A 12,003-nucleotide genomic window follows, 5' to 3' on the forward strand; every position below is an offset into this window, starting at 1 on the left:
GCGCCCCTCAGGCCGGCGGCCGCGAGAGGAACAGGCGGGAACGGCTCTGCCGCGCATGTGCGGCTGCCGCGTCCCCCGGCAGGTGCGCGCATGTGCCGGTGGCTGCCCCGCCCAGGCTGAGGAGCGCGGCGTGGCTATCGCGGGACTTGCGCGGCCGGGACGCCGACTTGCCCGTCTCGGTTGCGTAGGTTGCGAGCCTGCCGGCCGGTTGCACGCGAGAAGGAGCTTCTTCGGCAGAATCTCCTGCTGGGGCGCGTCGAGGGGTGTGCGAGCGTCTTCTGGTGAGTGGAGAGGGGAGAGTGGGCTGAGGGAGCCCCGGCCGGGACGCCTACAGGCAGGCTGACCGTCACAGCGGGAGCTTCGGCCCTGAAGCCGGTGCTGGGGCTGGCGCCTGCCTGCGGGAGCCGAGGGCAGCGGCGCTGCTGGAGGAGGGTGGGGGGAGGGGGCAGCTCGGCGCTGCTCCGCGGAGCCTCGTTCCCGTGCGCGGCCGCCATTTTGAGTGGTGGAGCTCAGGGCGGCGGCGGGCACAGGAGAGCGGTGCGCGGCGGCCGGGCGCTCCGGAGGGGTTGAAGTTGCGCGGGTGGAGGCCGGGCGGTTCCTCCGAGGCGGAGAGGTGGCAGCGGGGCGCGGTGGGGAGCCGGGCGGCGGCGGGGGGCGCGGGAGCGGGCGACCCTGGGGAGGCGCGGTAAATGGCGCCGGGGAGCGGGCAGCGGGTCAGGGCCGCGATGTCGGCGGTAGCCGGCGCCGTGGCTCGGGAGGAGGGTCGCGCCGCGCCTGATGGGGGCGGCGGTAACCGTTCACTCGTTGTTGCGGCTCGGCGACCGCGCGGCCTTTTGTGGGGCGCTCCCGATGCGGCCCCCTCCATTCACGCCCCCGCCCCCCCGCCGGCTGAGGGCGGTGCGCGCGCACCTGCCATCGCGCGGGAGCCGGAGCGCCGGCGCGAGCCGCCCCCGCAGCGCGGGCCCGGCGGCCCCGTCCCCGCCGCGGTGCCGGTGCGGGCCCGGCCGCTGCACCCCGGGCATCCCGGCGTGTCCCGGGGCGTTCATTGGCTTTCAAGGTAACGCAGCGGCGGTGTCTCCCGAGGGTGGAGGGAAATAATGAAACCAAACCAAAAAAAAAGGAGCCTGGTGCTTTGTTTGCAGACAAAGAAAGGGCTTGTATTTCCACGCAGGAAGCGTGGCGTGTTCTAACTCCTCTTCAGCTGTCATGCTTAAAAAAAAGAAACAAAAAACCCCAAACACTAAACAACCCACAAAACTTAGAGGACGGAAAACTTAGAGGACGGATGTTCATTGTATTCTAAGTAAATACTGAGCGTTCTGTGCCGTGCCTGCCCACGTGCTGCCTGCCCTGCCTGCCCTGCCTGCTCTGTCCCTGTCACTTCAGTGGCTTGAGATGAGTGTGCTGCAGATGCAAAGTGTACTGCTTTACATACATAACAGAAGTAAAGCTCGTTATCCACAGTACCAGTTACCTGAAGAAAAACTACCAGATTGCCTTTGAGGGGAGTGACTTACGCATAGATGGGATCTCAGTGGTTTTGCCTTTTTTTATTTTTTTGGTTTGGTTTGGTTTTGTAGGGTTTGATTTAAATAAAAGATGGACTGGACTGGAAAACATAACGGGCCAAATGATACAACCAATGATGGAACAGTGGTACGACTTCGAGGCCTGCCATTTGGCTGCAGCAAAGAAGAGATTGTTCAGTTTTTCCAAGGTACCTCTAGTAGAGTCGAAGTATAGTGACTTTTTTTTTGTATCTTTTCCATGATGTTTCGCATTTTTTAATTTGTAATAGTTGTTAGCAGGGTGGGTGGGAAGGATTGTATTAAATTAGCTTAAGTAAGAATTATGCCCTTTAAATGAAGTATGAATAACCATAGACGTAGTAAAACACAGTATTGTGTCTAATTCTGTCGAGGTGCTAAACATATTACGCATATTGGGGTAACATGAATGTTAGCATTTGGAACAGATAAATTGCTTGATGGGTAGCTATATTTTTTTCATGTAACATAGATGGGTGTATTTTTACATAGTTTATAAACAGAAAAGAAATATGGCTAAATCCATAAATGTTTAATGAAAGATCATTGGCTTGTATTGTTGGGAGATGGGGGAAACAAGGTGGTTTTCTTTTTTTTGTTGTTCTTGTTTAGATATGCTTTAAGTATTTGCTACAGATGGGAATGTTTCAGCCTTTAACACTGTTCCCCTTGATGGGGTTATTTGTCCTTGGGTTAAAGGGTTGGAAATCGTGCCAAATGGGATAACATTGACGCTGGACTACCAGGGGAGAAGCACAGGGGAGGCCTTCGTGCAGTTTGCTTCAAAGGAGATAGCAGAAAATGCTCTGGGGAAACACAAGGAAAGAATAGGGCACAGGTGGGGATGGAGAGTTTGGGCTGGTGTTAAATCTTTATTTTTGGGGGTTGTGGGTCAGTAATGCTTTTGGGGGGGTTGGGGACCATTATATGGAACTGGGTGTTTTTAAGAATTTTTCTAATGGATCCTAAGTTAACTTGGGAAATACAGTAGATTTGGGGGGTGGGGGAGACAGTATTGCTCTGGGGAGTTCGCTAAACTCAGAAAATTGTTTTGATCGTTCTTGTGTAGGGTAATTTGTGATAAATGCTACTATAGCTAGACATTGTTTTTCAACAGTATGTTTCTCATACTGGAAAGGCAAATGCTTAATTTGTACAGCCAGTATTTTCATGTAGTAATCTTTGCCACTGTAAAGTGTTTCGGATTTTTTTTTTTAATACACTTAAGATTCTTACAGTTTTGAGGAGAAACTTAAGTTGTATGGTATGTCTAGTCACTTCTATTGGATTGTTCGTTTAGATCTAGAAAACGTAGTGTGGCCTTTTAATAATATTCAGACAGCTTATGCATGTATTCTTATTGGTACCTTGAAAATCCTCTTTTATTAGATATATTGAAATCTTCAAAAGTAGTAAGAGCGAAATCAGAGGATTCTCTGACATGCCAAGAAGAATGATGGGACAACAACGACCTGGACCATATGATAGACCATTAGGAGGAAGAGGGGGTTATTATGGAGCTGGGCGTGGAAGTATGTATGACAGAATGCGTCGAGGAGGTGGTGGATATGACGGTGGTATGTTAATCTAATGAATGGAGGTTCTGTTGTCAGTGTCATGTTTCTGACATTTTAGTCAAGAAATACAGAAATGGCAGTAGCTGCAGTACCTGTTAGGTTTGACACACTTCTCTCAAAATTTTTTTGCTTGTAATGTGTCAAAAAATGTGGCTTACTTAAGATTAATGGAAATCATAAGGGAACTGTATATTCAGCAGAATTTGATTTCTCACTTGCATGTTTTAGTCTTTTTATTACATAAAAGGAAATTTGCGTTTGCATTCTATACAGAAATCCAGGTCTAACAGTCGTAGAGGCTGTTGGGAAACTTCTGGGTGTCACAGGCTGAAAAATTGACTCTTGTGCATTGCTCTGTGAATTTTGAGTGGTAATATAATCATTCTGTCCTTTCTCCCTATTGGCACAGGATATGGTGGCTTTGATGATTACGGTGGCTATAATAACTATGGCTATGGAAATGATGGCTATGATGACAGAATGAGGGATGGCAGAGGTAACAATTTCTTTTTTTCATAGTTTGTTTAAAAATATTTTCTTATTATTTGAATTGTAAGACACAGTATTTCCAAGACAGAAATAATAGTTATCTTCACTAGGTTATTTGTAAAGGACGAAGGTTGTTTAAAAGGGGGGGGGGGCGGGAATTGGGGAATCTTGGGAAAAGGTAAATATATTGCTTAAGTTATCTTCTGGTTATTAAATGTTTGGGTTGGTACATGGGAAGTGTGAACATTGTACATTCAGTATGAAGTCCATGCTTTCATAAGAAAGGTAGTAACGACTTTTCTGGCTGTTCACAATGGACTCAGAGGTGCATGGTTTTGTTTTGGGTTTTTTAACAGGCATGGGAGGACATGGCTATGGTGGAGCTGGAGATACAGGGTCGGGTTTCCATGGTGGCGGTCATTTTGTTCACATGAGAGGACTGCCCTTTCGAGCAACAGAAAATGATATTGCTAATGTAAGTACAGTGGGAAAAGAGGCTTTCTAGTGCTGAGAGTTGGCTTGTTCTTGTCTCTCCTATTCCAAACTCAGTTAAAGTTCTCAAACAAGTGATTGTTAGCTCCGGTATATCTGCAAACTCAAGTCACAGCCCTTTATGTGAGTTTGGCAAAGCTTAGTAGTAAATGAGCTTTTATAAAGGTAATGTCTGAGGTAAGACTGCTGAAGAAGTCAGCTAAACTGTATTTAACATTAATCTCCATACTCTCTGCGTTTTCATTTCCATAAAAGTTGCATTGGAGAGAGAATGGTTGTTGCAATCAGTATCCTCATTTTAAGGCTTTCTGAAGTTTACCTGAAGAAGAGCAATAGCAGATGTGAAACTTTGTTGTGGTTTGTGTATTTGTATGTTGATCTGAGACTTAATTAAGGAAGGACAGGGTGGGAAGACTGTAGAAAGCTGTGTTCAGTTGGAGGGGATGGTATCTGTTACTCATAAGAGTTCAGGGTGGCAGATAAATGCACATCTACCAGATTTTGACACTACATTCTTGTGCCATTATAGATGAGTTTGTAGGAGAAAAAGTGTTTCTGGGATATAAGGCCTGGTTTAAACACAGCCTCTCATCAGTTTGTTTTCTTTAGTCTGAAGACTGAGAACAAGGGCAAGACTACAGGCTTTGATTCAGAGTGTGTTATTGCAAATTGATGAGTAGTATGTCAGTAGTATATCAGGGGTTTGTTTGCACAAGCTGCTTGGGAAGAAGGCTGTTGGTCAGAAATACCACTGGATCTTGAAGTTCTGTAGCTAGGAAGACAGTCATCTTTTTTTGAATTCCATTAAAATGTCCCTGCTTTGAGAAATCTGTTTGTCTCTGCTTTGTCAAAACCAAAGTAATTATTTTCCTTTTCCAGGATGGCATCATATAAGAACTTGTTATTTACAGTGAAGTGTGTTGGCAGGAATTTTTGTTTGTACCTTTGCTTTTAAAGAAAGCTCTGTAAGCTCTGGAGCTGGAGCTCTTCGAGTTCTGTATTAATAAGAAGAATTGATTTTAAGTGTAGATTGACATAGTGTTGAAGGTCCATTATTACTAAGTAATACTTTGGAAATCAGTCATTAAATTTATGTGGAAGGATGAAAAAAAAGTACCTGCTTGAATTCTGCATTAATGTGACTTTGTTGTTGTTTTTATTAGTTTTTCTCACCATTGAACCCTATAAGAGTTCACATTGATATTGGAGCAGATGGAAGAGCCACGGGAGAGGCAGATGTGGAATTTGTAACACATGAGGATGCAGTAGCTGCCATGTCTAAGGATAAAAATCATATGCGTGAGTATAGTGTTGCCTCGCAGCTTTCATTGGCCAAGCTTTAGCAGGGTATATAAGGGTAACCTGCATGTAAGGGTTTAGACTGCATTTAACTTAAGTTGTTGTGCAGTAAATACACAAATCAGATTAAGACTTTTTGCTGTTTATCGCATTTCAAACTCACTTTTTGTGGGCTTCTGTTAGTTGTAAGGTGGGGTTTCTGGCTTTAGCTCTGTGTTTCTGGTTTCTGAAACAAAATACAAAGGCTTTTTGTTTCCTACAGAACATCGATATATTGAGCTATTCCTGAATTCAACTGCTGGAGGTGGTTCTGGCATGGGAGGCTACGGCAGAGATGGAATGGGTATGTATCAGCCCCAGACTGAGCTGACGCTTTGCCAAGTCTGGCGAGTTCCCAGCTTGTAACGATGCGCTTTCTGCTTTTCAGATCAAGGTTACGGCTCAGTTGGTAGAATGGGAATGGGCAGCAATTACAGCGGCGGATATGGAACTCCCGATGGCTTGGGTGGATACAGTAAGTAAACATTCTGTTTTATACTCTTTTTGTGGAAGTATTGCCAATGTCTGTCGTGGACAGATGATAGGGAAAGGGCGGTGGGCTTTGTGCAGGGAGGAGCGGGAGGTGGTTTAATTGAAACTGGAAATCACTTGGGGTTTTCTGCATTTTGCTACTGCAGCAAATGCTTGTTTACAAGAATAGTGTTATTTTAGTATAAGTTAAGTCATCTTCAACTGTTCCATATTACCCATCACATTTTTTCTTTTTTCAAGGTATGTATGCGTGACCTTGTGTCAATTGTTTGCAGGTCGTGGCAGTGGAAATAGTGGAGGATACTATGGGCAAGGCAGTATGGGTGGAGGAGGCTGGCGTGGGATGTATTGAAGGATATAGCCTTGCTTCTGCAAAACATCTGGAAGAAACAGTCTCTGGTCTACTAGACTTTCTTACAAAATTTAATTTCTTTTGTATTTTAAGAACTTTATAATGACTGAAGGAATGTGTTTTCACAATATTATTTGGTAAGCAACAGATTGTGATGGGAAAATCTGTTTTCTGTAGGTTTTATTTGTTGCATACTCTGACTTTAAATAAATTTTTATATTCAAACCACTGATGTTGATACTTTTTATACTAGTTACTCCTAAGGATGTATTACATATTCAAGACTACAGTCGGTTTAAGATGTTGTACTATGGTTCAATAAAGGTGGTTGTACTGTAACTCCTATGAACACTGATTCAGTTCTATGTAATCTTGGTGTAGTGAAAGAGTTTGAAAAATTCACTTGTTTAAGGGAAAAAAGGTAGATGAATAGAGTAGTTTATTGGGTAACAAATACTTCCCAAACCCTTTTGCTAAGTTGTATGTAACAGTTTCCAACATGGCGTACAGTCGTGGTGGCTGAAAGTCGTGGTTGCAGCTTTCTGCATTGTGCTGCCAGAGTCCATCATCATCTTCAAATGCACAGCTGCCTCAAGGAGCAGTGCCCAAGGTTTGTTCCTCCACCAAACCAAGCCAAAAAGTTTATTTCCGTGCTTTGCTGTAGAGCTCTTGATCCTGCATTTTGCACATGTAACTTGCAAAGCAAACTAAAACTCTAGCACAGCTTTTGGTGAACATGGAATAGGTGAAGTACTAGTTCATTTGAAGCTAGCAACATAGTGTTGTTTTCACAAACACTGCTCTTGGGAGGAGGGGGGAATTTGGAAGAAAGATTTTCTTTCATGAAACTTACATTTAAACATGATTCAGCCTTTGCTTGTACAGAGCTGATTCATCTGTCATTTGTTCAAAACTTGACAAGTCACCATATGGATGAGCTCATTACAAGCAAAGTATTTCTAAAATCTAAGCCAAATACTTGTTAAATAATACAACCCAAACGTCGATAAAACTTACTATGCATTTGTGACATGTAAGAAACTACTGTTTGAAGACACTTAACGTTACCTGATGTGTAATGAAAGGTATTTATTCTTCTGAGCCAGTGTGACTTCCCAAACTAACTGCTTTGTCCTCAATGCCTCCCTTAAAATGTCAAATGTGATCTTGGGTATTGAAAGTCTGTCACCTGTTTTGCTAGTACTGTGTTATATATGTAATAAATGTCTTCTTGTGGGAGAGGCGAATGGAGTTTATTTCACTAGAGAGTGTGTTGTTGTGTCGCAGTGACTGCAAGCAAGAGCTGAAAGGGTAGCTGCCAGGGGAAGCTTTCCCAGTGCTGAGGGTTCCAGAGTAGGAAGGGGAGGGAAGATGAGGAGGTTGTTAATACAGGTGATACACACAGCTTAGTTTTAACCTGGTGCTCTGAAAAAGCAGTGGGCTCTTAAGTCTGTTGCTGAAAAAGCTTATGTGTTTTGTACAACTGTGATGACAAAAGTCAGAACAAGAGTTAATCCAGTTGCAGGAAAAAAAAACCTTACGGTGAGGTAGAGGACATGTACATTTAACAGAAGGATGTTTTTTCTATCAGCATAGCAGGCAGCTGTAAAATACTGTAAGCTCTGTACCGCCTGCGCACTCAGGCGGATGTCGTGTTCAGGAAGGAACACAAACACCCGTGTAACACCAACCTGTTCAGAGCAGGCTGGGAGTTCTGCCTACAGCTACTTTGTGTGACCAAGCTACCTGCAAAAAGTGCCCTGCAGAGTGAAATTCCATGTACAGGACAGCATGCCCATCAGCCTGTCCTGTCCCTGCACAGTCACACTTCGCCCTGCAATGAGCAGCATCCAGCACTGAACCTTGCAATTCACGTAAGTGGTGTTTAAACTGAAGAGGAATTGTTCATGAGGAGAAACCTATGAAAAAAACCCCAGTCAGTGAGGAAGTTTTAGCTTTAATCACGGTACACAAAGTTACACTTTAGTCTTTGCTGTGAAGAGTGCAAGGAGTTGATGTGCATATTTGCCAGCCGAGAACACTGGAAGCAAATGGCGGCGTGCAGAGGGGGCGTGTGTCCCCCCTGCTTGCCGAAATACAAAAATTCAGGAAGTGAACCACAGAGAACCACCACCTTTGCAAGTACCAGCCCTGGGCACGGGGGGAGGAGGAGCAGCACGTTTTTCTCTACTTGCTAATGCCCCCAGTTCATTAAGTCAGAAGCCATTTCCTAAGAAGAATATAAACAAAGGTATGAAATAATACAAAAAATTGGCCCATGCAAATGGGGCGGTGCAGAGAAGACTGCAGTTCACTAATAGATACTTAATCTACTGCATCGCTGTGTCATGGAAATGCACTATATGCTTATTTCTAAACACTGCCCATTTTAAAATTAACTACACCTGCATAATTTTTGAGAAGTCGCTCATTAAAGCAGCCCAGCTTAGCATCACCTATAGACCAGATCAAACCCTGGGGGCTCCGGGCCTGCCCCACACAGAGCCCACCTGAACGCGCACCCAGGAGGTGCACCAGCCGCGCTTGGTTTGGCGTGTCCTTAGTGGGGTCCCTGCTCCCCAAAATATGTAAAGACTTTCTAAAGAACTTGTCCAAGTAATCTCAAAATTCTCAAAACATTTAAAATAATGTGACATTACTCCCATAATTAAGTCACAGATCAATTAAATTTATTTTTTCCAAAAACTATTTACAGATTTACAAGTATTTGTTCTGTGTTTTACAAAAAGTTACATTAGGTAATTTAAAAAACATTTTTCTTTACAAAAGCTCTGTAAGCAACTACATTGAGGTGTTAAAAAGAACAGCTGCATTAGCTGTTAGAATATTAACTGAATGCCTATCCTCAAAAGACAAAGCTAAGCTAGACCAAGTGCAAGAACAGTTAAAAGACCTGTTTCAAAGCCTCCCTTCTCCTGGTAGTAAGAATACTCCGACCCTATGGCTGAAGGAACTACTGGGCTGACAATTCTGCTGAGCACAGCGCGAGCGGCTCAAGTGAAGGGGCCTCATCAGTTCCAGTGCAGTGACACAGCAGTGAGGACAATTTATCAATTTATTGGTATTCGCCGATGGGAAGAACAAGGATTTATATGCCAGCTCAACTTCCCATCAGGATGAAGGGCGGTCAGAGCCAAACTTGCTCAGGAGTGCTCTGGAAAAAGATGAAGTTTAGGAAGAAACTCTGAAAGTCTGAGAAAGATGATGACAAAATAAGGAAGAACCTTCCTGTCCAATAGGGAAATATTTAATTGATTCCCAATATTTAACCCTGGTCTGTCTCGGTGGCAGACTCAGCCTACTTCTTGGGCTCTGCAGGGACTATGTGCACAAGCATGAAAGCAACATTCACCTGAAAATAATGCAAAGATATTTGTTTGAGGTTACAGACAATCTAAGGCAAAAATTTTGTGATGGACACTTCTCTTTCAACAGAAACACAGATACGTCCAATTAATAGTTAATTTTAATAACTAATTCAGCAAAATGCCCTTTCCTTCACCCAGTGCTGAGAGGCAGTTTGTCTGACAAAATCTCCCTGTACACCTGTGACTACAGAGTTCTCACTGCAACGTTCTCAGACGTATCTTATCTTGATAATTGAGGGGAAGTAAACAAATACGGTATTTGGCAATAACTTACTGGACCACTGCATCCATTGTGTTACTTTAAAATACAATTTAAAACGAGCTACCGCACAGTTCTGCTTCACAACAGCACCACACAGGCACATTCTGCAGCAGAATTAGGTTGGACTTGTTGCAGACCAGCCTGTAAAAGCAGGGAAGTCTATCATCCTTTTCAAGATGATTGTTACAACTAAGATACTCATCAATAACACATTAACATCAAGTCTCCTCTATAAACTGCCCCGCTTCCTCCAAAAGAGCCTCCGAGCCGTTTGCTAGACTGACACTGTCACTGCTGGTTTTAACACGTTCATTTTCCGCATTTGGGTCCCATTTTCTCTATTTGTTTCAAGAGGATGCAGACAAATAACGGCACCTTGAAAATGCAACTCTAAACTGCTTACCTGGAATTCTGGAAATACTGCTGTACATTCTTTAGTTGTTTGGTGGTTTTTTGTGTTTTTGTTTTTACAGGATTAGCTAAATACCAAAAGGTAATAACTATCTTGTAAAGGAATCTTACGGCATATTAGAAGAGCACCTCTGTATAAGTATCGCGTGGCAGGAATCACAGACCCGAACAGGTTTTGGTGAGGAAGGCAGAGGCAGTTCATTGTCAGAACACGCATTACAGAAGATCTCTCCACAGTTTCTACAATGATGCTAAAAAATAGAAAGAAGATTGGGGGGAAAAAGGAAAAAAAAAATTATAATGGAAATATATTTGCTAATTGGATGCCAATAAACAATATACACGGAGCAGTCAGAAATGTGATTCCTTCTACTTCTTTTGTCTGAGCATGGAATGAGATTTCAAAAGATAATTCATTTAAATCCTAATCTATGATGCAATCCTAGACAGACCGTGGTCTGTCTAGGATTGCATCATAGATAGATACAGAGATAGTCTGTCTAGGACCACATACATATATATATATATATATATATATTTTTTTTTTTTTAATATATATATATGCTTTTCAGATTTTGTTCAATCCCTGGATTAAGAACACACTGCTCTAGAAGAATGTAATACAAGCAATGATATTCAAGACAGCAGATGAGGTGAGGTGGACTGTGAACTGGCTGAAGGAAAGAAGCCAGCGAGTCATGGTCAATGGGGCAGAGTCCATTTGGAGGCCTGAATCTAGTGCAGTGCCTCAGGGGTCAGGACTGGGGTCGGTATTATTCAATATATTCATTAATGATTTGGATGAGGAAATAGAGTGACTATCACCAAGTTTGCTGCTGACACCAAGCTGGAAGGAACAGCTGACACTGGAAGCTGTGCTGCCACCCAGAGACCTGGACAGGCTGGAGAGCTGGGCAGGGAAAAATTTAATGAAATAGAACAAGGGCAAGTGTAGAGTCTTGAATCTGGGCAGGAACAACCCCAGGTTCCAGTATAAGTTGGGGAATGACCTATTAGAGAGCAGTGTAGGGGAAAGGGACCTGGGGTCCTGGTGGACAGCAGGATGACCATGAGCCAGCACTGGGCCTTTGTGGTCAGGAAGGCAAATGGTAACTGGGGTGTATTAGAAGGGGCTGGTTAGTAGGCCAGAGAGGTTCTCCTGCCCCTCTACTCCGCCCTGGTGAGACCACATCTGGAATATTGTGTGCAGTTCTGGACCCCTCAGTTCCAGAAGGACAGGGAACTGCTGGAGAGGGTCCAGTGCAGAGACACAAAGATGATGAACGGAGTGGAGCATCTCCCTTATGAGGAAAGGCTGAGGGAGCTGGGGCTCTTTAGCTTGGAGGAGACTGAGGGGTGACCTCATTAATGTTTACAAATATATAGTGTCATGAGGATGGAGCCAGGCTCTTCTTGGTGACAACCAATGGTAGGACAAGGGGTAATGGGTTCAAATTGGAACACAAGAGGTTCCACAAATATGAGAAGAAACTTCTTCTCAGTGAGGGTGTCAGAGCCTGGCCCAGGCTGCCCAGGGGGGTTGTGGAGTCTCCTTCTCTGCAGACATTCCAACCCGCCTGGACACCTTCCTGTGTAACCTCATCTGGGTGTTCCTGCTCCATGGGGGGATTGCACTGCATGAGCTTTCCAGGGC

The 12,003-nt window shown here is 44.1% G+C and overlaps 2 protein-coding genes across 24 annotated transcripts in view; one reads left to right on the forward strand and one right to left on the reverse strand.

Annotated features, from left to right (window-relative positions):
* The first annotated feature begins 66 nt into the window (after positions 1–66).
* HNRNPH3 (heterogeneous nuclear ribonucleoprotein H3) lies at positions 67–7,526 on the forward strand. Of its 18 annotated transcripts, none has more exons than XM_065067936.1 (10): positions 67–281; positions 1,581–1,717; positions 2,247–2,385; positions 2,937–3,124; positions 3,534–3,620; positions 3,970–4,088; positions 5,269–5,404; positions 5,667–5,747; positions 5,832–5,918; positions 6,176–7,526. In XM_065067936.1, exons 2-10 carry the CDS (start codon positions 1,600–1,602, stop codon positions 6,187–6,189), a joined length of 969 nt encoding a protein of 322 aa, XP_064924008.1. In that variant the 5' UTR covers positions 67–281; positions 1,581–1,599; the 3' UTR covers positions 6,190–7,526. The 18 variants fall into 18 exon arrangements, with proteins under 18 accessions (XP_064924008.1, XP_064924001.1, XP_064924004.1 ...); XM_065067929.1 differs by having other exon boundaries at positions 6,211–7,526; XM_065067932.1 differs by having other exon boundaries at positions 2,937–3,079; positions 3,528–3,620; positions 6,211–7,526.
* An 829-nt stretch (positions 7,527–8,355) lies between these two features.
* The window catches only part of RUFY2 (RUN and FYVE domain containing 2), a 28,316-nt gene continuing 24,668 nt past the window's right edge, over positions 8,356–12,003 (reverse strand). For 3 of the 6 annotated variants that reach the window (XR_010473559.1, XM_065067922.1, XM_065067921.1), the window contains 2 exons: positions 10,461–10,600; positions 8,956–9,660 (listed from right to left, as the gene is read on the reverse strand). Coding sequence is in view for 5 of the 6 variants with exons in the window: in XM_065067922.1 (XP_064923994.1) it covers positions 9,657–9,660; positions 10,461–10,600 (144 nt within the window). In the remaining variant the exon portion in view is untranslated. Of the gene's footprint in view, positions 8,518–8,955; positions 9,661–10,460; positions 10,601–12,003 lie in introns of those variants that run through there. The other 3 variants (XM_065067923.1, XM_065067919.1, XM_065067920.1) reach the window with 2 other exon arrangements.

This window comes from Columba livia, chromosome 6, assembly GCF_036013475.1.
Source record: "Columba livia isolate bColLiv1 breed racing homer chromosome 6, bColLiv1.pat.W.v2, whole genome shotgun sequence".
Classification (NCBI taxonomy): domain Eukaryota; kingdom Metazoa; phylum Chordata; class Aves; order Columbiformes; family Columbidae; genus Columba; species Columba livia.

What these genes read in the sequence shown, in the direction of transcription:
- HNRNPH3 (XM_065067929.1), top strand. Translation starts at nt 1,600, where the DNA reads ATGGACTGGACTGGAAAACATAACGGGCCAAATGATACAACCAATGAT. An exon ending in TAAGGATAAAAATCATATGC is followed by an intron (nt 5,405 to 5,666) that starts GTGAGTATAGTG and finishes TGTTTCCTACAG; the next exon opens with AACATCGATATATTGAGCTA. An exon ending in CGATGGCTTGGGTGGATACA is followed by an intron (nt 5,919 to 6,210) that starts GTAAGTAAACAT and finishes AATTGTTTGCAG; the next exon opens with GTCGTGGCAGTGGAAATAGT.